The sequence below is a fragment of the Musca autumnalis genome, unplaced genomic scaffold (assembly GCF_047663935.1).
Source record: "Musca autumnalis isolate F117 unplaced genomic scaffold, ASM4766393v1 scaffold_2, whole genome shotgun sequence".
Lineage (NCBI taxonomy): Eukaryota > Metazoa > Arthropoda > Insecta > Diptera > Muscidae > Musca > Musca autumnalis.
The window spans coordinates 19,282,811-19,303,248 of NW_027411755.1; the positions used below are offsets into that span (position 1 = coordinate 19,282,811).

Sequence of the window (20,438 nt, forward strand, 5' to 3'; positions counted from 1 at the left end):
ACGAGTCCTTAAGAAAAATATTCTTAAAAAATCCACGAGTCCTTAAGAAAAATATTCTTAAAAAATCCACGAGTCCTTAAGAAAAATATTCTTAAAAAATCCACGAGTCCTTAAGAAAAATATTCTTAAAAAATCCACGAGTCCTTAAGAAAAATATTCTTAAAAAATCCACGAGTCCTTAAGAAAAATATTCTTAAAAAATCCACGAGTCCTTAAGAAAAATATTCTTAAAAAATCCACGAGTCCTTAAGAAAAATATTCTTAAAAAATCCACGAGTCCTTAAGAAAAATATTCTTAAAAAATCCACGAGTCCTTAAGAAAAATATTCTTAAAAAATCCACGAGTCCTAAAGAAAAATATTCTTAAAAAATCCACGAGTCCTTAAGAAAAATATTCTTAAAAAATCCACGAGTCCTTAAGAAAAATATTCTTAAAAAATCCACGAGTCCTTAAGAAAAACATTCTTAAAAAATCCACGAGTCCTTAAGAAAAATATTCTTAAAAAATCCACGTTTATTGTTGAGGTAGTCGTTGAAAAATATTCTTTAAAAATCCACGTTTATTGTTGAGGTAGTCGTTGAAAAATATTCTTTAAAAAATCTACGTTCTATCTATTCTTAAAAAATCCACGAGTCCTTAAGAAAAATATTCTTAAAAATCCACGAGTCCTTAAGAAAAATATTCTTAAAAAATCCACGAGTCCTTAAGAAAAATATTCTTAAAAAATCCACGAGTCCTTAAGAAAAATATTCTTAAAAAATCCACGAGTACTTAAGAAAAATATTCTTAAAAAATCCACGAGTCCTAAAGAAAAATATTCTTAAAAAATCCACGAGTCCTTAAGAAAAATATTCTTAAAAAATCCACGAGTCCTTAAGAAAAATATTCTTAAAAAATCCACGAGTACTTAAGAAAAATATTCTTAAAAAATCAACGAGTCCTTAAGAAAAATATTCTTAAAAAATCCACGAGTAATTAAGAAAAATATTCTTAAAAAATCCACGAGTCCTTAAGAAAAATATTCTTAAAAAATCCACGAGTCCTTAAAAAAAATATTCTTAAAAATCCACGAGTCCTTAAGAAAAATATTCTTAAAAAATCCACGAGTAATTAAGAAAAATATTCTTAAAAAATCCACGAGTCCTTAAGAAAAATATTCTTAAAAATCCACGAGTCCTTAAGAAAAATATTCTTAAAAAATCCACGAGTACTTAAGAAAAATATTCTTAAAAAATCAACGAGTCCTTAAGAAAAATATTCTTAAAAAATCCACGAGTAATTAAGAAAAATATTCTTAAAAAATCCACGAGTCCTTAAGAAAAATATTCTTAAAAAATCCACGAGTCCTTAAAAAAAATATTCTTAAAAATCCACGAGTCCTTAAGAAAAATATTCTTAAAAAATCCACGAGTAATTAAGAAAAATATTCTTAAAAAATCCACGAGTCCTTAAGAAAAATATTCTTAAAAATCCACGAGTCCTTAAGAAAAATATTCTTAAAAAATCCACGAGTAATTAAGAAAAATATTCTTAAAAAATCCACGAGTCCTTAAGAAGAATATTCTTAAAAAATCCACGAGTCCTAAAGAAAAATATTCTTAAAAAATCCACGAGTCCTTAAGAAAAATATTCTTAAAAAATCCACGAGTCCTTAAGAAAAATATTCTTAAAAAATCCACGAGTCCTTAAGAAAAATATTCTTAAAAAATCCACGAATCCTTAAGAAAAATATTCTTAAAAAATCCACGAGTCCTTAAGAAAAATATTCTTAAAAAATCCACGAGTCCTTAAGAAAAATATTCTTAAAAAATCCACGAGTCCTTAAGAAAAATATTCTTAAAAAATCCACGAGTCCTTAAGAAAAATATTCTTAAAAAATCCACGAGTCCTTAAGAAGAATATTCTTAAAAAATCCACGAGTCCTTAAGAAAAATATTCTTAAAAAATCCACGAGTCCTTAAGAAAAATATTCTTAAAAAATCCACGAGTCCTTAAGAAAAATATTCTTAAAAAATCCACGAGTCCTTAAAAAAAATATTCTTAAAAATCCACGAGTCCTTAAGAAAAATATTCTTAAAAAATCCACGAGTAATTAAGAAAAATATTCTTAAAAAATCCACGAGTCCTTAAGAAAAATATTCTTAAAAAATCCACGAGTCCTTAAAAAAAATATTCTTAAAAATCCACGAGTCCTTAAGAAAAATATTCTTAAAAAATCCACGAGTCCTTAAGAAAAATATTCTTAAAAAATCCACGAGTCCTTAAGAAAAATATTCTTAAAAATCCACGAGTCCTTAAGAAAAATATTCTTAAAAAATCCACAAGTAATTAAGAAAAATATTCTTAAAAAATCCACGAGTCCTTAAGAAGAATATTCTTAAAAAATCCACGAGTCCTAAAGAAAAATATTCTTAAAAAATCCACGAGTCCTTAAGAAAAATATTCTTAAAAAATCCACGAGTCCTTAAGAAAAATATTCTTAAAAAATCCACGAGTCCTTAAGAAAAATATTCTTAAAAAATCCACGAGTCCTTAAGAAAAATATTCTTAAAAAATCCACGAGTCCTTAAGAAAAATATTCTTAAAAAATCCACGAGTCCTTAAGAAAAATATTCTTAAAAAATCCACGAGTCCTTAAGAAAAATATTCTTAAAAAATCCACGAGTCCTTAAGAAAAATATTCTTAAAAAATCCACGAGTCCTTAAGAAGAATATTCTTAAAAAATCCACGAGTCCTTAAGAAAAATATTCTTAAAAAATCCACGAGTCCTTAAGAAAAATATTCTTAAAAAATCCACGAGTCCTTAAGAAAAATATTCTTAAAAAATCCACGAGTCCTTAAGAAGAATATTCTTAAAAAATCCACGAGTCCTTAAGAAAAATATTCTTAAAAAATCCACGAGTCCTTAAGAAAAATATTCTTAAAATATCCACGAGTCCTTAAGGAAAATATTCTTAAAAAATCCACGAGTCCTTAAGAAAAATATTCTTAAAAAATCCACGAGTCCTTAAGAAAAATATTCTTAAAAAATCCACGAGTCCTTAAGAAAAATATTCTTAAAAAATCCACGAGTCCTTAAGAAAAATATTCTTAAAAAATCCACGAGTCCTTAAGAAAAATATTCTTAAAAAATCCACGAGTCCTTAAGAAAAATATTCTTTAAAAAATCCACGTTTATTGTTGAGGTAGTCGTTGAAAAATATTCTTTAAAAAATCCACGTTTATTGTTGAGGTAGTCGTTGAAAAATATTCTTTAAAAAATCCACGTTTATTGTTGAGGTAGTCGTTGAAAAATATTCTTTAAAAAATCCACGTTTATTGTTGAGGTAGTCGTTGAAAAATATTCTTTAAAAAATCCACGTTTATTGTTGAGGTAGTCGTTGAAAAATATTCTTTAAAAAATCCACGTTTATTGTTGAGGTAGTCGTTGAAAAATATTCTTTAAAAAATCCACGTTTATTGTTGAGGTAGTCGTTGAAAAATATTCTTTAAAAAATCCACGTTTATTGTTGAGGTAGTCGTTGAAAAATATTCTTTAAAAAATCCACGTTTATTGTTGAGGTAGTCGTTGAAAAATATTCTTTAAAAAATCCACGTTTATTGTTGAGGTAGTCGTTGAAAAATATTCTTTAAAAAATCCACGTTTATTGTTGAGGTAGTCGTTGAAAAATATTCTTTAAAAAATCCACGTTTATTGTTGAGGTAGTCGTTGAAAAATATTCTTTAAAAAATCCACGTTTATTGTTGAGGTAGTCGTTGAAAAATATTCTTTAAAAAATCCACGTTTATTGTTGAGGTAGTCGTTGAAAAATATTCTTTAAAAAATCCACGTTCATTGTTGAGGTAGTCGTTGAAAAATATTCTTTAAAAAAGTCACATTTATTGTTGTGATGGTGGGTGAAAAATATTCTTTAAAAAATCCACGTTTATTGTTGTGATGGTGGGTGAAAAATATTCTTTAAAAAATCCACGTTTATTGTTGTGATGGTGGGTGAAAAATATTCTTTAAAAAATCCACGTTTATTGTTGTGATGGTGGGTGAAAAATATTCTTTAAAAAATCCACGTTTATTGTTGTGATGGTGGGTGAAAAATATTCTTTAAAAAATCCACGTTTATTGTTGTGATGGTGGGTGAAAAATATTCTTTAAAAAATCCACGTTTATTGTTGTGTTGGTACGTGAAAAAATATTATTTAAAAAATCCACGTTTATATTTGTGTGGTTGGTGAAAAATATTCTTTAAAAAATCCATGTTTATTGTTGTGTTGGTAGGTGAAAAAATATTATTTAAAAAATCCACTTCTACTGTTGTGATGGTGGGTAAAAAATATTTTTTAAAAATCCACGTTTATTGGGTGGATTGTCCTTGAAAAATATTCTTTAAAAAAATCTACGTTTATTGGTCTGCTAGTCGTTCCCTATTTGATTTTCGTTTTCGCAAAATTGTGAAATTCAAGATGCCTTTAAAGTGTTCCCTATATGCCGTTTATTGTTGTGATGGTGGGTGAAAAATATTCTTTAAAAAAATCTACGTTTAATGGTCTGCTAGTCGTTCCCTATTTGATTTTCGTTTTCGCAAAATTGTGAAATTCATGATGCCCTTTATGCCGTTTCACCACAATGGAAATAAATAATTTGTTGCACCCCAGGATTTGATTTAAAACAATATACAGTTTGGTGGGTAGATTTTCATCTTTAATAATTAATTATTCTATATAAAAAATATAGATTATACAAAAATATTTGTTAATTTTTTTAAATTTATCTAGGTATAAAAAATTTCGATATGTATTTGTCTCTTAATAAATTGTATAACGTTTAATAAATGTTATAATTTAAATAAGTCTCATAATAATTTCTACTAATATGAACGTTTGCCCAGTGGCAGCACTTCATCAAACGATTGTTTACGTTCTTCGACATAGGCCAAAAACACCAGGCCATAGTGTAAAATTAGTTTCGTTAAAATTTCTACATCAGCTTCGGCTCGATGTAAATTCTCTGGAGTTTGATGAAACACACGTTCATATATATTACCCAAAACATATGTGCCTTTTTTGGGAAATCTTGTTGCCGGGGTAAAGGGTTGTGAGAATAGTTCACGATACATATTCAGGGAAAACAGACGCTTTTCATTTTCAGCCGCCAAGAGAGTAGATAGTAAAATATCACAGTTTTGGGAGTAAATTTGACTTTGTGAATTGCTACATTCCTCCATTTGTTGTATCCGTTCTTTGATTGTTTGTATTTTGAACTGTTTTTCATCTAGTTCACGAAATGCTTTAAACGAGTCTATACAATAAATTGATGATGGTATGGCCTGTAGAGAGAAGATTCTTTGATTATAATGTGAAGGGGTAGATATTTGGGGAGGTACTACTGACCATATTGATTCTCTGCAGAACATATCGAATGACTGGATAATCAAAAGACCAACCATTATGGGCCACAAAACAAACCGGTGTTTCCAAACGTTCCAAAAACATAAATAAGCAATTGGCTGTGTTCTCATCGAAGGGGGCTTCATTTTCCAGTAAGCTATTTGTTAGACCTAGAAGGAGAGGGAATATTAAATTGATGAATAATACACGTAATAAAAAATACAGGTTTCCTTATGACAAATCTACATCTTGAAGACTTCAGGTCTTCATATGGAATTTCACAATTTTTCATATAGAATACTCTCATATAGGAGACGACAAGTCTTCACACACAGATGATGACCACAAGTACATATTATATTATTAACAAAACTATCAGCCGACTTTATGAACACCTCTTTAATAGGTCTTATTAATAATACTTGTTGTTGTAGCAGCTCTTAAACCTACGATAATACTGATAATACTTGTGTTCATCATCTTTGAATACTTGTGGTCTTCTATATGAAGACATGCGAAATTCTATATAAAGACCTGGTGTCTTCTATACAAAGACATGGGGTCTTCTATATGAAATTGTATTACTCTCCTCGAAAGCAACACGTAAAAGTCTTCCACAAGAGTCAAGACACCTTACTTTGCTGACGTCACTAAAATGAAATTATCTTAATTATCTTCCAACTCACCTGACATCTTCGCTGCATCTGGATGAATGCTTTTTTCGGGATTAATCATCATCGTAATTTTGTGGAGAACACGGGGCAGCATAGGTGGTTCAAACTTTTCTGAAATTTGTAGATCGTCATCCAATTGTTGGTGCAGTGAATCTTCCTTATAACCCCGTAGATTAGATGAAGAAAATGCATAAATACTTAGCTCTGTAATGGCGCATGTATTTCCCTGCTGCCATGGTAGTCCATTGGTTTCCAAATCTATTACAGCTATGGTTTTAATTTCATCATGTTGCGCTGACATGTTTTCTTAGGCACTTTATGTTGTGATGGTGAGATGTGGAACAAGAATGAAGTGGGTGATGCGGATGATGCCTTATGTTGCCCATCTTGTCAACATATGTTTTTGTTTATATTAAATATACTCCTCCTCTCACTCCCCCCTGAGTGTTAAAGGGTAATTGGTTATTGGGTAATTGGCTATTGGGTAATTGCATGGTACAATTACTTAGGTAGATGCCTCAGCCCAGCTGATCGAATCAAAAACGTCAAAAAACCACAAAAACCATATAATTTGGTATGTAAGAGATAGAATGTATACGCTTTATAGGCAAACACATGCGATAAAAATATACAACAGAGACCATTTGGCGAAAATTTTGACATTTTACATTACAAAAAAAGTTGCTTTGTTGTAGTAATTCGCTGATGCATCTACCTAAGTAATTGTACCATGGGTAATTGCTGTCATGGTACAAATACACAGGTAGCCGCATCGGCAATTGTTGGTAACATAAGATATCCAAATTTGACATCAATTCAATGCAATTGACACATTATGTTACCATCAACTGGCTTGATAATGCTACCTGTATTATTGTACCATGATTGCTGTTGAGCATGGTACAATAATACAGGTAGCATTATCATGCCAGCTGATGGTAACATAATGTGTCAATTGCATTGAATTGATGTCAAATTTTGACATCTTATGTTGCCAACAATTGTCGATGCGGCTACCTGTGTATTTGTACTAGAGTTCATGAACGAACTAGTTCAATTGAACGATTCATTGAAAAGAGCGTATGAACTAGATCAGTCGATATAGTTCATTATAGTTCAATAGTTCACTGAACTATAATCGGTCGGGAGCCGTACGAACGATTCACAATCTAGTTCAACATGTCGTTCACAAATACATAAAGTGACGGCGTCGTCTATGTTAAGGGATGCCTTCGTAATTTGATCAGTTTGTTTATGTTTTGGATCAAGGTACATGGAATAGCTGTCCGAAAAGGAAGATTTCTACAAAAACATACGAGACATACAATATTACAATATGTCGAATCCATTATCTATTGAATCTGCCTTTTTTGATAGAAAAAGACGGGAAAAAGTAAAAAGAAACACACACACACACACAAAGCTTTTTTGCAATGACAATTTCTACACACACACACACAACATAAGATTTTTTGCCAGCCACCTAAATGAAGGATGTTTTTTCTAAAATTAATTAATCTTTCTTTAAGAATGGAATAAAACTATGTAAATGTAATATTTTTGTTATGGAGTAGTTAAATTATATTAGATTTTTGTTTGTTTGTATTTGGTGTATGTATGCGTTTTCATCAAACGACCGATTAAGAGCCGGTGAACGATTTTGATCCGAATGATTGAACTGAACTATGAACTAGATTACTGACCTAGTTCAGTTTAAAGAGCTGAGCTATTGAACTAGATCTTTCAAATGAACTAGATTGTACAACTCTAATTTGTACCATGCTGTTGAGTGACTAAGTAGGGTTAGTTAGTGTACGGAACGTGGATAGCGTAACGTAACGAACAGAAACACAAATCATATACTTTTATAGTCGTGTTCCTTTACGTGCCTGAAGTTACCAGTTTTTACCACTTTTTACCCGCAAAGTGTTCCCTTACATTTAAAAGCATACAGTTTATATGAGAATATTTCACCACTTTTACCATTTTTTGCCACTGTTACCATTTTTAAAAGTAAAGGAACATACAGTAATTTCTGGTTATCTGCATTATTCATAGCTGCATTTTGGCGTTACCTGAACAAAAATCTGTTTATAGGCAACTATTCTCTAGATTCCGTTCAAGATATTATGTTTTAGTGCACATTCAATAGCTGCATTTTCGGCATAGCTGCATCAAAATTTTGTTGATTTTACTTCAATTTGGATGTAAAATTTACATATATGTATGTATCTGCACAAGAAAAAATTTTAACTTTTTTGGCGAACTCATAACAAGGATAAAATTCGACCACTCTGATTTTGTACTGATAAGAAGCAAGGCAAATTGATATAAGGTAAATGCATGAATTACAACAACTAACAAATTTACAAAAACAACATTGTTGTTATAGAGCCAAACCTATAGGTTTGGCCCATAGAAAATTTAATGTCAAAGAAAATATTGTATAATGGGGTCGTTCTAAAAAAATTCTCAGGAAAAACATAAATATATTTTGAAAATCCTCTAAAATAGAACAATTTTGAATCAAAATGTAAATAAAAAGCATTCGTAGGTCTTGTTGTCGTTTACGATGAAAAGAAGTATTTTATAGTAGCATGTTTCGTATTTTCAAATTTCATGAGTACCCTATTACCCTATTACATTTTGAAAACCAAATTTACAAAAAAGTAAAAATACAGCTGATTGTCACTTCTACCTTATATAAATTTGCCTTGATAAGAAGTGTGCAAATACAAATACAACACAAGAAAAGATAATGACTTGTAAAAAATTGTAAAGTTTTCTCTCCCGAACTTGAAATGTCTCTCACTTTATTATTTCAACATTGCTTAAAACTGCACATCATATGCACGTAAGTAATATTGAAGATATCGGCCTTGTTGGGCAGGTAATAGCTCATTTAGACTAGCCATAAATCCTCGACTGGATTTAATAAATCCAGTATAAATCTCATTGCATTTAGATATACATTTTGGAGGATTTAAATGGCAGTCAGCTGATTTTTGTTCATAGCACAATTACCAAGGTAGATGCATCAGCCCATCTGATCGAATTTGAAACGTAAAAAAAATTTTTGTAAATTGAATTCGTCTCAAAAAACATACGTCAAATTAAAAATTTATTGTTTAATACTGAAAATGATCACACATTATGCTACTAATGCTTAGTAAAGAGCAAATAAAGAATTATTTTATCACAGTTTGCCCATCTAAAATAAATAAACGAATTATTTTATCGTTTAGCCATCGTAAATATTAGTCTTGGTTGATTAAAATCAACTTTGTACATCAAAACAAATTTAATTTTTCCACCTTGTTTACAAATTTTTACATTTTAAATTATTTTTAGCGTAGCAATTCACCGATGCATCTACCTTGTTTCTTGTGCTAGCTTGCAACTTTTTGTATTTTCTTGCAACATGTTGCAAAAAACAGAGTTGTATACGAGGATTTATGCCAGATTTAAAACAAATCCACTCAATACGAGGATTTATTTTTGTATGGGAAATCTGGTAGATTTTTGCTGGATTTAGCAAATAAAACCTGATAATGTGCTAAATCCGGCTAATGATGTCATATCTAAATGGCATATAAGGCATTATTACAAAAAAGTAAAAATACAGCTGATTGTCACTTCTACCTTATATAAATTTGCCTTGATAAGAAGTGTGCAAAACAAATACAACACAAGAAAAGATAATGACTTGTAAAAAATTGTAAAGTTTTCTCTCCCGAACTTGAAATGTCGCTCACTTTATTATTTCAACATTGCTTAAAACTGCACATCATATGCACGTAAGTAATATTGAAGATATCGGCCTTGTTGGGCAGGTAAGCGAATTTAAGCTTCCTGCATTTTGGGGATTGCTGCACAAGAAATCGTGCAATTTTTGATAGTGCAGGTAAGCAAAAAATACTGTACCATATGTGTTTTTGGGTTGTTGTCTTGGATAGCTAATGTAATGTATTTCCACGTAGCTTGAGACAAGAAATTGGACTCAAATAAGCATGACTGTCTGTGGCCATAATGAATAAAGGAATGAATAAAGTATGTATGTATGTGAACATGGCAGAATAAGAAGGTAATCTCATTTCAAAAATCCGTCCTTGAGCTGTCAAATACAACCATGCATGAAACGATATGAAAGTTGTTTTTGTTATTGTATGTCAATGACAACAATAACAAAATACTGTTTGTTTACGTTTTCAAGAAATTGATTTTTGATTTCAATTTTATTGAAACAATAAAATATTCGTTATTTTGAGAAAAGGCCAAGAAAAACGGTAAGTAAAAATGAAGAAGACAACGCGGTCTGTGTGGATATATGGAAATTCAGTGAAAAACCGCAAAAATAACTGTTTCTCTGCAATGTGAAATATAACTTCAATCATGGTTTAATAATAAAGGTTAGCTAAAGCTTCCTGTCAATTTAAATTTTTTTCTTTCGACTGTTCCTAAAACGTCAAAACAATATACACAATCTTTGTATGTGTGTGTGATGTTTGAATAATATGCCAACAATTTTAAAAACAATCAAATTCAATGATTTTCAAAATTGTTTTTAGAGCATTTGTATGGTAGAAATCCTTCAGCTTATTATTAAACCAAACATTTTATCATATCCACAACTCGATTATGTGGAGAAACCTTGGCCCTTCATACATTTTTTTATAAAATGCTCAAAATTGGTATTTTGTAAACAAACCCACTTGTTTTGTTTACTAATTTTGAAGTTTTATGAATTCAGGAAAAACTAGGGTTCTATAGATTTTTTTCATTTAAATCTACCTCTTTACTTATACCATGACTTCAATGTTTTTATTGTTATTCGTGTTATTGCAGAGTTTAGCCAACCCAAAACCAGTGGAAAATAATGGCAAATCATGAGAGATGGTCAGCAAGCAGTGTTCAGGGCACCCATTCGCCCTGATGACAAAACATCTACCAATTAAGGCGTTGTAATAAGCGTGGTACCACTAGGCCAGTAAGTCATTGGGTTGCAGCGAGAATGAATGAGTTTATATTCATATACTGAATGTGTGCCTTTTGTTATAGGCGTTGTTCCTATCCCCGTGTCTGTGTTGTGGTACTAACCGTTGTGGTCAAAAAGCAATTGCAAATTCGATGCAAAAAGCATTCTAAGGGGTAGTTTACACTACATGTTAATGTCATATGACATGAAATTTTCCATCGTTATATATTCGATAATATGTGTAATATTGGAGATTTTCCTTACAGCATTTACTCTGTGCGTCCACACCAGCAAAAATGTAAAAAAACTACGTCTCCACATTGCCTCTGTGGGTAAATATGGAATGTTTTTATTTCGTGTCATATGACATTGATAGATAGTGTAAACTACCTCTAAGTATGAGTGTTGACAAGATTAGTATGTGGAAATTGACCCCTGGTGCCCATGATGGCGTTACCTCATCTGGACCGAATCTACATTCGACTTCTTAAATCTAAAGAAACAGCGAGTTGCTGCGTGACCCACGCAAGAAGCTCTTCTGTCGAATCCATTGTCCATTGTTTGTCAACTCATCACGATGAATTCTGATATTTTTGTGGCAGTATAGGTTTGTTGGTGCGTTGGCAGCTGCTGGGCGAAACTCTTTTCTCGCTGCCGTGGGATTTGTCGATTCCTAATGCTGATAAGCGTTCCATTGCCAAGCTATCGTCAAGAAAAACAACGTTGAATTGGGTAAGCCACCAAAGCTGCTGTCAACAGCGCTATAATGCTACAAAAGGCATTTGAAGCCAGAAAGAAGAATACCACAGCTGCCCCCAGAAGATGTAAAGGCCTGCGTACATAAGCTACTTTGCCTGATTGCCTTGCTTACCTGCTTCATTTCTGACGTAATAAAAATAATAGAATAAAGACGAAATTTCGAACTGGGTTGCCATCAGTTGGAAATTATGTCGACCTTCTTTGTTCTTTTATTTTTTTATTGAAGCAGCAAAGCAAGGCAATCAGGCAAAGCAGCTTATGTACGCAGGCCTTAAACGTTTGAAATTCTTTTAACTTTGTGAGAATATTGTATTCTTTTAAAGATAAAAAATGCATGATTTTTTATAATTTACAAGAATAAAAAGCATACATATATTTCATAGGAAAACATCTGTGTATGTCTTGTCTTTATGTGTATGTTTTGTCATCTTAATCATGACTATCTAATTTGAGTCATTTCGATAGTTCTCCTGCCAAACAGCCATTTTAGTTTGTCACCGTAGCATTTTTTCAGGAAGCAAGGACTTGCCCATGTTCGAGAGGAATATTCCGATTTGTTAAGGTTGGACCAATGTCTGCCACTTCTTCAATTATTGTGACCACCAGTCATTTATATTGGGCACTATAGGATTTTTAAAGCTTTTGGACAAATATGTCTGGAAGCATGGACTTGATCACGAAACACATCATATCACTGTAAACAGGACCACAAGGAATTTAAAAACGATTCTCGAACAGCCCTTAAGCGAATTGAATTGAAAATTTTGTGTGGAGGTACTCGAAGGATTGAATAGATATAGTCCATCCTTAATCTATGTCTGGAAAAAATATTGCGAGAATTAATTATTGGCAAAATCAGTTGATCCGTTCGTGAGTTATCGTACGCTCCACTTTAGCGAAAATCTTTGAACTTTTATGTGGGATGTACCGGAAGAAGTGACTGCCCCATTCTCGAAATTGATTAAAATTTTGAAAAATATGACGAGGACCGATATTTGGACCGCATCAGCAGATCCGTTCGAGAGTTATCCTTCAGGCAGGCGGACAGACAAGGCAAAATCGACTCCAAATGGTCTGACATTTTTTAATTAAAAATTTTAAAATTAAATTGATTTCAGATTTGAAATGTAAATAAACCTGACGTATGTATGTTTTTACATGTACATACAAAGTTTGTCAAAATGAGTTTGGCAATGAAGGGACGGCAAAGCGAATACAACTCTGTGAGCTCTGAGCGTGAGGTTACCTTGTATCATTGTATCATGGTATGTGAATAAGTTGAAGTATTAACAATATGAAATTCAAATACCACTAGATTCTAATACTTGTTTAGAAGAACAGTAGTATAAATATCCACGGCACTATAATACAGGTACAACGGCAAAAACAACCGCTTATCACACTAGATGTCAAAATGCTTTATTGTGAATAAAATCACACACATTAGGCAAACAAGGAATTCACAGTAATGCGTTACTGTGAACATTTTTGACGTTTGGTATGATTTGATGTAAAGGACAGAACAGAATCAATTGTCGCTTGCTTCCCCAAATGTCAAATTATAAAGGAATGTCAGAGCCTCTTTGCAAATACGCATGCGTTCTCCTTTAGGAGGCTCTGACATTCCTTTATAATTTGACATTTGGGAAGCAAGCAAAGCAAGCGACGATTGATTCTGTTTTGGCCTTAACGCCTTCTTACTCCATCATGACCTGTTTTATTGTGCCATGGAACTATATGAGCGAAAGAGATCGATATAGTTCACATAGTTCATTTAACGGAATAGTTCCATTGAACTATTAATCAAATCAGTAAACAAACTGACAAATCGGAGGAAACTGGACTGACAAATCGGAGGAATCTGGACAAATGTGAGGAAAATGTAAGTAAATCTCCAAAATTAGCCATCCCAAGAGCAAAATTACTACAAAATTTCACTCTTACAGGCATAATAGACCCTTTCGCAAATGCGCATTACCACAATGTTCTGGTTTACGTTTTAATTTGGTGCACAAATTTCCAAGACGCAAAGAGAGACTTCAACAGTGGTTAGATGCGATTTCAAGTCCTCGTCTCAACACTCTACCAGTAGAACGTCTAAATCTTCTTTGGATATGTTGTCGTCACTTTCGTGTTGAAGATTATGTTAATCCCCAGTCTAAGACACTTAATATAGCTGCTATACCAAGTTTAAATCTTCGCAACTTGGATGCCTTGGATAAGTGTCGCCAAGGTGATGTTGAAAAGGCAACAGTTCTTACAGATGAAGAAGTCGTATGGCTGCAGGAGACGAAAAGCAAAGATCAATTAGAATTATTAAAGTCACGAGTGGCGATTACACAACAAAGAACACCAGCAGCAACATCTCCAGCAGGTGGACAACAAAATAATAGTGTCAGTTCAACATCGTCCACTCCTCCCTCTTCTACATGTTCAGTTCAAACAACAATCAGCTTAGCTGAAGCCGAAAGAATTCTTCAACGTACACCATGTTGTCACACCACAAGTGGTGTAGCTCCAAACACTACCATCCCACCATCACCAGCAACCATTCACACTATACCACCATCACCTACTGATTCCTGTACTACTACCGAAGATACCACCGACTTTACTCTATTCCTAGATGATGGTTATATTGAAATTAATGATTACAAACTGGGGCGAACATATGAGTTGAATAGTTTATGGTTACGTTCATTGTGCCACTGCGCCAAGTGCTATGATTCCACATATGACATACCTAAGATAAATGTTTTTGAACTTTCACCAGATGTACAGCCAATTATGGCAAATGTTGCAGATGAAACTACCAAACTGGAAATTGTGTGTAAGTAAAAACGGAAGAACTTTTTACACTCCCCATTTTTTTATAGATGAGTGGCAAGGTTTCCTTTTAGAGAGTGGCAACGAGTCTTTATAGAAGAGTGACAAGTAGTGATTTTAGACCAGCGACTAGACGATCGACAAGTTGTCTTAAGACGAACTGAGGAGAGACTTTGTAGTCGAGCCGAAGAGTACCTTTATTGCCGAGCAGAAGGGAGTCTTTATACACGAGCTGAAAGGAGTCTTTATAGACGAGTTGAAGGGAGTCTTTATAGACGAATTGAAGGGAGTCTTTACAGACGAGCTGAAGGGAGTCTTTATAGACGAGCTGAAGGGAGTCTTTATAGACGAGCTGAGGGGAGTCTTTATAGACGAGCTGAAGGGAGTCTTTATAGACGAGCTGAAGGGAGTCTTTATAGACGAGCTGAAGGGAGTCTTTATAGACGAGCTGAAGGGAGTCTTTATAGACGAGTTGAAGGGAGACTTTATAGACGAGCTGAAGGGAGTCTTTATAGACGAGCTGAAGGTAGTCTTTATAGACGAGCTGAAGGTAGTCTTTATAGACGAGCTGAAGGTAGTCTTTATAGACGAGCTGAAGGTAGTCTATATAGACGAGCTGAAGGTAGTCTATATAGACGAGCTGAAGGTAGTCTATATAGACGAGCTGAAGGGAGTCTTTATAGACGAGCTGAAGGGAGTCTTTATAGACGAGCTGAAGGTAGTTTTATAGACGAGCTGAAGGTAGTTTTATAGACGAGCTGAAGGGAGTCTTTATAGACGAGCTAATGGGAGTCTTTATAGACGAGCTGAAGGGAGTCTTTATAGACGAGCTGAGGGGAGTCTTTATAGACGAGCTGAAGGGAGTCTTTATAGACGGGCTGAAGGGAGTCTTTATAGACGAGCTGAAGGGAGTATTTATAGACGAGCTGATGGGAGTCTTTATAGACAAGCTGAAGGGAGTCTTTATAGACGAGCTGAAGGGAGTCTTTATAGACGAGCTGAAGGGAGTCTTTATAGACGAGCTGAAGGTAGTCTTTATAGACGAGCTGAACGTAGTCTTTATAGACGAGCTGAAGGTACTCTATATAGACGAGCTGAAGGTAGTCTTTATAGACGAGCTGAAGGGAGTCTTTATAGACGAGCTGAAGGGAGTCTTTATAGACGAGCTGAAGGGAGTCTTTATAGACGAGCTGAAGGTAGTTTTATAGACGAGCTGAAGGGAGTCTTTATAGACGAGCTGAAGGGAGTCTTTATAGACGAGCTGAAGGGAGTCTTTATAGACGAGCTGAAGGGAGTGTTTATAGACGAGCTGAAGGTAGTCTTTATAGACAAGCTGAAGGGAGTCTTTATAGACGAGCTGAAGGGAGTCTTTATAGACGAGCTGAAGGTAGTCTTTATAGACGAGCTGAAGGTAGTCTTTATAGACGAGCTGAAGGTACTCTATATAGACGAGCTGAAGGTAGTCTATATAGACGAGCTGAAGGGAGTCTTTATAGACGAGCTGAAGGGGTCTTTATAGACGAGCTGAAGGGAGTCTTTATAGACGAGCTGAAGGGAGTCTTTATAGACGAGCTGAAGGGAGTCTTTATAGACGAGCTGAAGGTAGTCTTTATAGACGAGCTGAAGGGAGTCTTTATAGACGAGCTGAAGGGAGTCTTTATAGACGAGCTGAAGGTAGTCTTTATAGACGAGCTGAAGGTAGTCTTTATAGACGAGCTGAAGTAGTCTATATAGACGAGCTGAAGGTAGTCTATATAGACGAGCTGAAGGGAGTCTTTATAGACGAGCTGAAGGGAGTCTTTATAGACGAGCTGAAGGGAGTCTTTATAGACGAGCTGAAGGGAGTCTTTATAGACGAGCTGAAGGTAGTTTTATAGACGAGCTGAAGGGAGTCTTTATAGACGAGCTGAAGGGAGTCTTTATAGACGAGCTGAGGGGAGTCTTTATAGACGAGCTGAAGGGAGTCTTTATAGACGGGCTGAAGGGAGTCTTTATAGACGTGCTGAAGGGAGTCTTTATAGACGAGCTGAAGGGAGTCTTTGTAGGCGATCTGAAGGGAGTCTTTGTAGACGATCTGAAGGGAGTCTTTATAGACGAGCTGAAGGGAGTCTTTATAGACGAGCTGAGGGGAGTCTTTATAGACGAGCTGAAGGGAGTCTTTATAGACGGGCTGAAGGGAGTCTTTATAGACGGGCTGAAGGGAGTCTTTATAGACGTGCTGAAGGGAGTCTTTATAGACGAGCTGAAGGGAGTCTTTGTAGGCGATCTGAAGGGAGTCTTTGTTGACGATCTGAAGGGAGTCTTTATAGACGAGCTGAAGGGAGTCTTTATAGATGATCTGAATGGAGTCTTTATAGATGATCTGAATGGAGTCTTTATAGACGAGCTGAAGGGAGTCTTTATAGACGAGCTGAAGGGATTTTTTATTAAGAATTGAAGGCGTTCACAAACAAAAAATATTGAAGACATATTTTTAAAATTGGTAAAATAGTTTTAAAAGATCCACATTTCGGGGGCAAATATTGAAAAATATTTTTTGAAAAATCCACGCTTTTCGGAAAAATATTGATTGATTTTTTCAAATCCCCGCTTCTCTGAAAAATAATGGTTTTTATTTAATTTCACGTTTCTCTAAAAAATATTGAAAAAAAAAGATTTTGTATTTGTAACCCATCCACGTGGAAAAATATTAATTTTTTAATCCACGCTTATAGGTAAAGCATTGAAAAATATTTTTTAAAAATCCACGCATCGCGGAATTATATTACATTATTTTTTTAAAAAATCCACCAATATTGAAAAAATATTTTAAAAAAATCAACACTTCGTGGAATAATATTGAACGAATATTTAAAAAAATCCACGCTTCGCGGTATATTGAAAAAACATTTTTTAAAAAATCCACGCCTGGTGAAATAATTTTGAAAAAGTATTTTTTAAAAAATCCATGCTTGGCGGAGAAATTCGAAAAAATATTTTTAAAAAAATCTACGCTTGTCGGAAAAATGTTGAAAATATTTTTAAAAAATTTACGCTAGGCGGAAATTTATTGAACAAATATTTTTAAGAAATCCACGCTTCCCAGAAAAATAAAAAAAATATCTTTTAAAAAATCCATTCTTCTCGGAAAAATATAGAGAAAACATATTTCAAAAAATCCACGAAAAATATTGACCAATAATTTTGAAAATTTCCGCTCTACTCGAAAAAAATAATTTAAAAAACATACATACATCCTTCTCGGTAAAACATAGAAATTTTTTTTAAATAGTCTCTATTCGAAAAAAAAAAATATTAAAGAAAAAATTTTTAAAAATCTTGGTTTTCAAAAAATTTTGATATCATATTTTTTTAATTCAAGTTAATATTCGTGGAAAAGTAGACTTTAGAACACCCACCAAGAATTTCGTTGAAAAAATTTAATAAAAACTCCAATTTAATAAAAACATATTCGTGGAAAAGTAGACTTTAAAACACCCTCCAAGAAATAATTTAATAAAAACTCCAGTCTCATGTTCAACTAATCTGAAACTTTTTTCCTTGCAGGGGAAGATGGTCATACCTCTACATATGACCTGAACAAAATCTACGAAAAAATGCAAGCAAAGAAAGTCACAAATCCCCTGCAGAGTCATATCTTGTGGTCAGCCCCCGATATGAATGATGATGCTTTTCAACCCCTACCTTGCTACGATATACTAATGGATATCAATAAAATACCCACCGCATTACGAAGACTACAGAGAACAGGCGTTTTAGTTGTAACCTCCCTACCAAGATCCGATACAGATTCCCTGCTCAGACGTACACTTATATCAAAACTTTTCAATCACGTCTGGGATAATTTAATAAGTGAAAAACGTAAACATTTTTGTGCCACACACACAACGCCATATACGAATTGTACCTTTGAGTCAATGGATAAAGGTCTACAAATGCTCACTGTGCCATATCACAAAGAAAATATCAAAATAAAGCTATGTTTAGTCGATGGTTTTAATGCGGCCAAACAATTGCAACATTCGAATAAAATATCTTATGATTTTTTATCACAATATGTTTTGGAATATACGTTTAAGGATAATCGTGGATATTGCCATAAAACAAAACAAAATATTATTAATCTTAAGGATGAGAGGATAATGTTTTCACCCTATCATATGACGGATTTGAAGGCTCAAGATTTTGATATGATTGCAACACATTCCAAGAAATTCAACGAGTTACTGAAGCTCAGCGAAAATCAATGGCATTTAGAATTGAATTCTGAAATGTTGATCATTTTGGATAATTTTCGTATTTGTTGGTGTATTAGTGAACATTATGCCGACAATGAATTGGATTGTCTCTATATGGAGAGAAGACATTTTATAAGTAGTTTACATCATCAATTAAAGGTAAGTGAGGACTTATTTTTCCCCATGTTCCCTTTTGAGTAATTTACGTTTATTTTCCTTTTTACAGCAGTGATTTTGTCGTATACAACAATCGCAACATTTAAAGTTCCTATATATACACGCATATATACAAACCCATCTACATACATATACACATAACATAAATTCGAATGTTCCTATTACATTTTAAGCCTAAACTGTTGTTCTTCGACCACCTTTCAACCAAGTTCAAGTGTGGAGCAGACAACAGAATAATTTAATCATAAGTTAAACTAGGATGTTCCTAAATAGTTTGATGTTCCTATTTTACAAAAAACGAAAACCGAGCGTGTAATGGCTCACGCTCTCCATGTGTAATATTTTTAAAAGAATATTATATTTAATATACTTTTATTGATGTTCCTATTTACAAATAGATTGATAAACAAAATAACGAAGACGATATTTGGAGAGTCTATTCAATAACAAAATGATCAATTTTTGTTCTCAATAAATATGTATTTTACAACGGCTTTCATCCTCAAATAGATGGAAGTTCCGAAAAAAATCCACGAATATTGAAAAAAATGTTTAAAAAAGTTCACAATTATTGAAAAACATTTTTTAAAAAAAATCCACCGAAATATTTTTTAAAAAATCCGCTATTATTGAAAAAATATTTCTTTGAAAAATTCCTGAATATTGAAAAAATAGTTTTTCAAAAATCCGCAATTATTGAAAAAAAAAAATAAAAAAATAAAAAGAACACAATTATTATTTTTTTTTTAAATCTACCATTATTAAAAAATTATTTTTCTTTTTTAAAAAACCATGATTTTTGAAATTAAATTTTATAATTTTTTTTATATAATAGAAAAAAATATTTTTTAAAAAATCCACGATCATTAGAAAAATATTTTTTAAAAAAACCCACGATTATTAGAAAAATATTTTTTAAAAAATCCACGATTATTAGAAAAATATTTTTTAAAAAATCCACGATTATTAGAAAAATATTTTTTATAAAATCCACGATTATTAGAAAAATATTTTATTGGAAAAATATTTTTTTTTTAAAAAATTCACGATTATTGAAAAATATTTTTTAAAAAATCCACGATTATTGAAAAAATTAAAAAAAAAATCCGCGATTATTTGAAAAATATTTGTTATAAAATCCACGATTATTTGAAAAATATTTTTTTAAAAAATCCACGATTATTGGAATGTTTTTTCTAAAAAATTCACGATTATTTAAAAAATGTTCTCTAAATCCCCAAGGTCATTTTTTTAATTTACGATTATTGTTTTTTTATATCCAAGATAATTGGAAAATATTTTTAAAAAAGAACCAACGATTATTGCAAAAATATTTTTTAAAAAATCCACGATTAGAAAAATATTTTATTATTGTTTTTTTTTAATCCACTATTATTGCTTTTTT

The 20,438-nt window shown here is 32.6% G+C and overlaps 2 protein-coding genes across 3 annotated transcripts; one reads left to right on the forward strand and one right to left on the reverse strand.

Moving 5' to 3' along the window:
• Nucleotides 1-4,676: 4,676 nt before the first annotated feature.
• LOC141392167 (three prime repair exonuclease 2-like) lies at nt 4,677-6,472 on the reverse strand. Its single transcript, XM_073965119.1, has 3 exons — nt 6,071-6,472; nt 5,388-5,554; nt 4,677-5,323 (listed from the first exon to the last, which is right to left on the reverse strand). The coding sequence occupies exons 1-3, from the start codon at nt 6,357-6,359 to the stop codon at nt 4,865-4,867; spliced, it is 915 nt and encodes a 304-aa protein (XP_073821220.1). The 5' UTR covers nt 6,360-6,472; the 3' UTR covers nt 4,677-4,864.
• A 7,102-nt stretch (nt 6,473-13,574) lies between these two features.
• LOC141392168 (trimethyllysine dioxygenase, mitochondrial-like) lies at nt 13,575-19,445 on the forward strand. 2 transcript variants are annotated; one of them, XM_073965120.1, is made up of 4 exons: nt 13,575-13,674; nt 13,739-14,622; nt 18,165-19,015; nt 19,083-19,445. In XM_073965120.1, coding segments are annotated over exons 1-4 (1,743 nt in total). In that variant the 5' UTR covers nt 13,575-13,672; the 3' UTR covers nt 19,089-19,445. The 2 variants fall into 2 exon arrangements, with proteins under 2 accessions (XP_073821221.1, XP_073821222.1); XM_073965121.1 differs by having other exon boundaries at nt 19,086-19,445.
• The last annotated feature ends 993 nt before the right edge of the window (nt 19,446-20,438 follow it).

What these genes read in the sequence shown, in the direction of transcription:
- LOC141392167 (XM_073965119.1), bottom strand. Translation starts at nt 6,359, where the DNA reads ATGTCAGCGCAACATGATGAAATTAAAACCATAGCTGTAATAGATTTG. An exon ending in AGATGCAGCGAAGATGTCAG is followed by an intron (nt 5,555 to 6,070) that starts GTGAGTTGGAAG and finishes CTCTCCTTCTAG; the next exon opens with GTCTAACAAATAGCTTACTG. An exon ending in TTCTGCAGAGAATCAATATG is followed by an intron (nt 5,324 to 5,387) that starts GTCAGTAGTACC and finishes TTCTCTCTACAG; the next exon opens with GCCATACCATCATCAATTTA.
- LOC141392168 (XM_073965120.1), top strand. An exon ending in TACCAAACTGGAAATTGTGT is followed by an intron (nt 14,623 to 18,164) that starts GTAAGTAAAAAC and finishes TTTTCCTTGCAG; the next exon opens with GGGAAGATGGTCATACCTCT.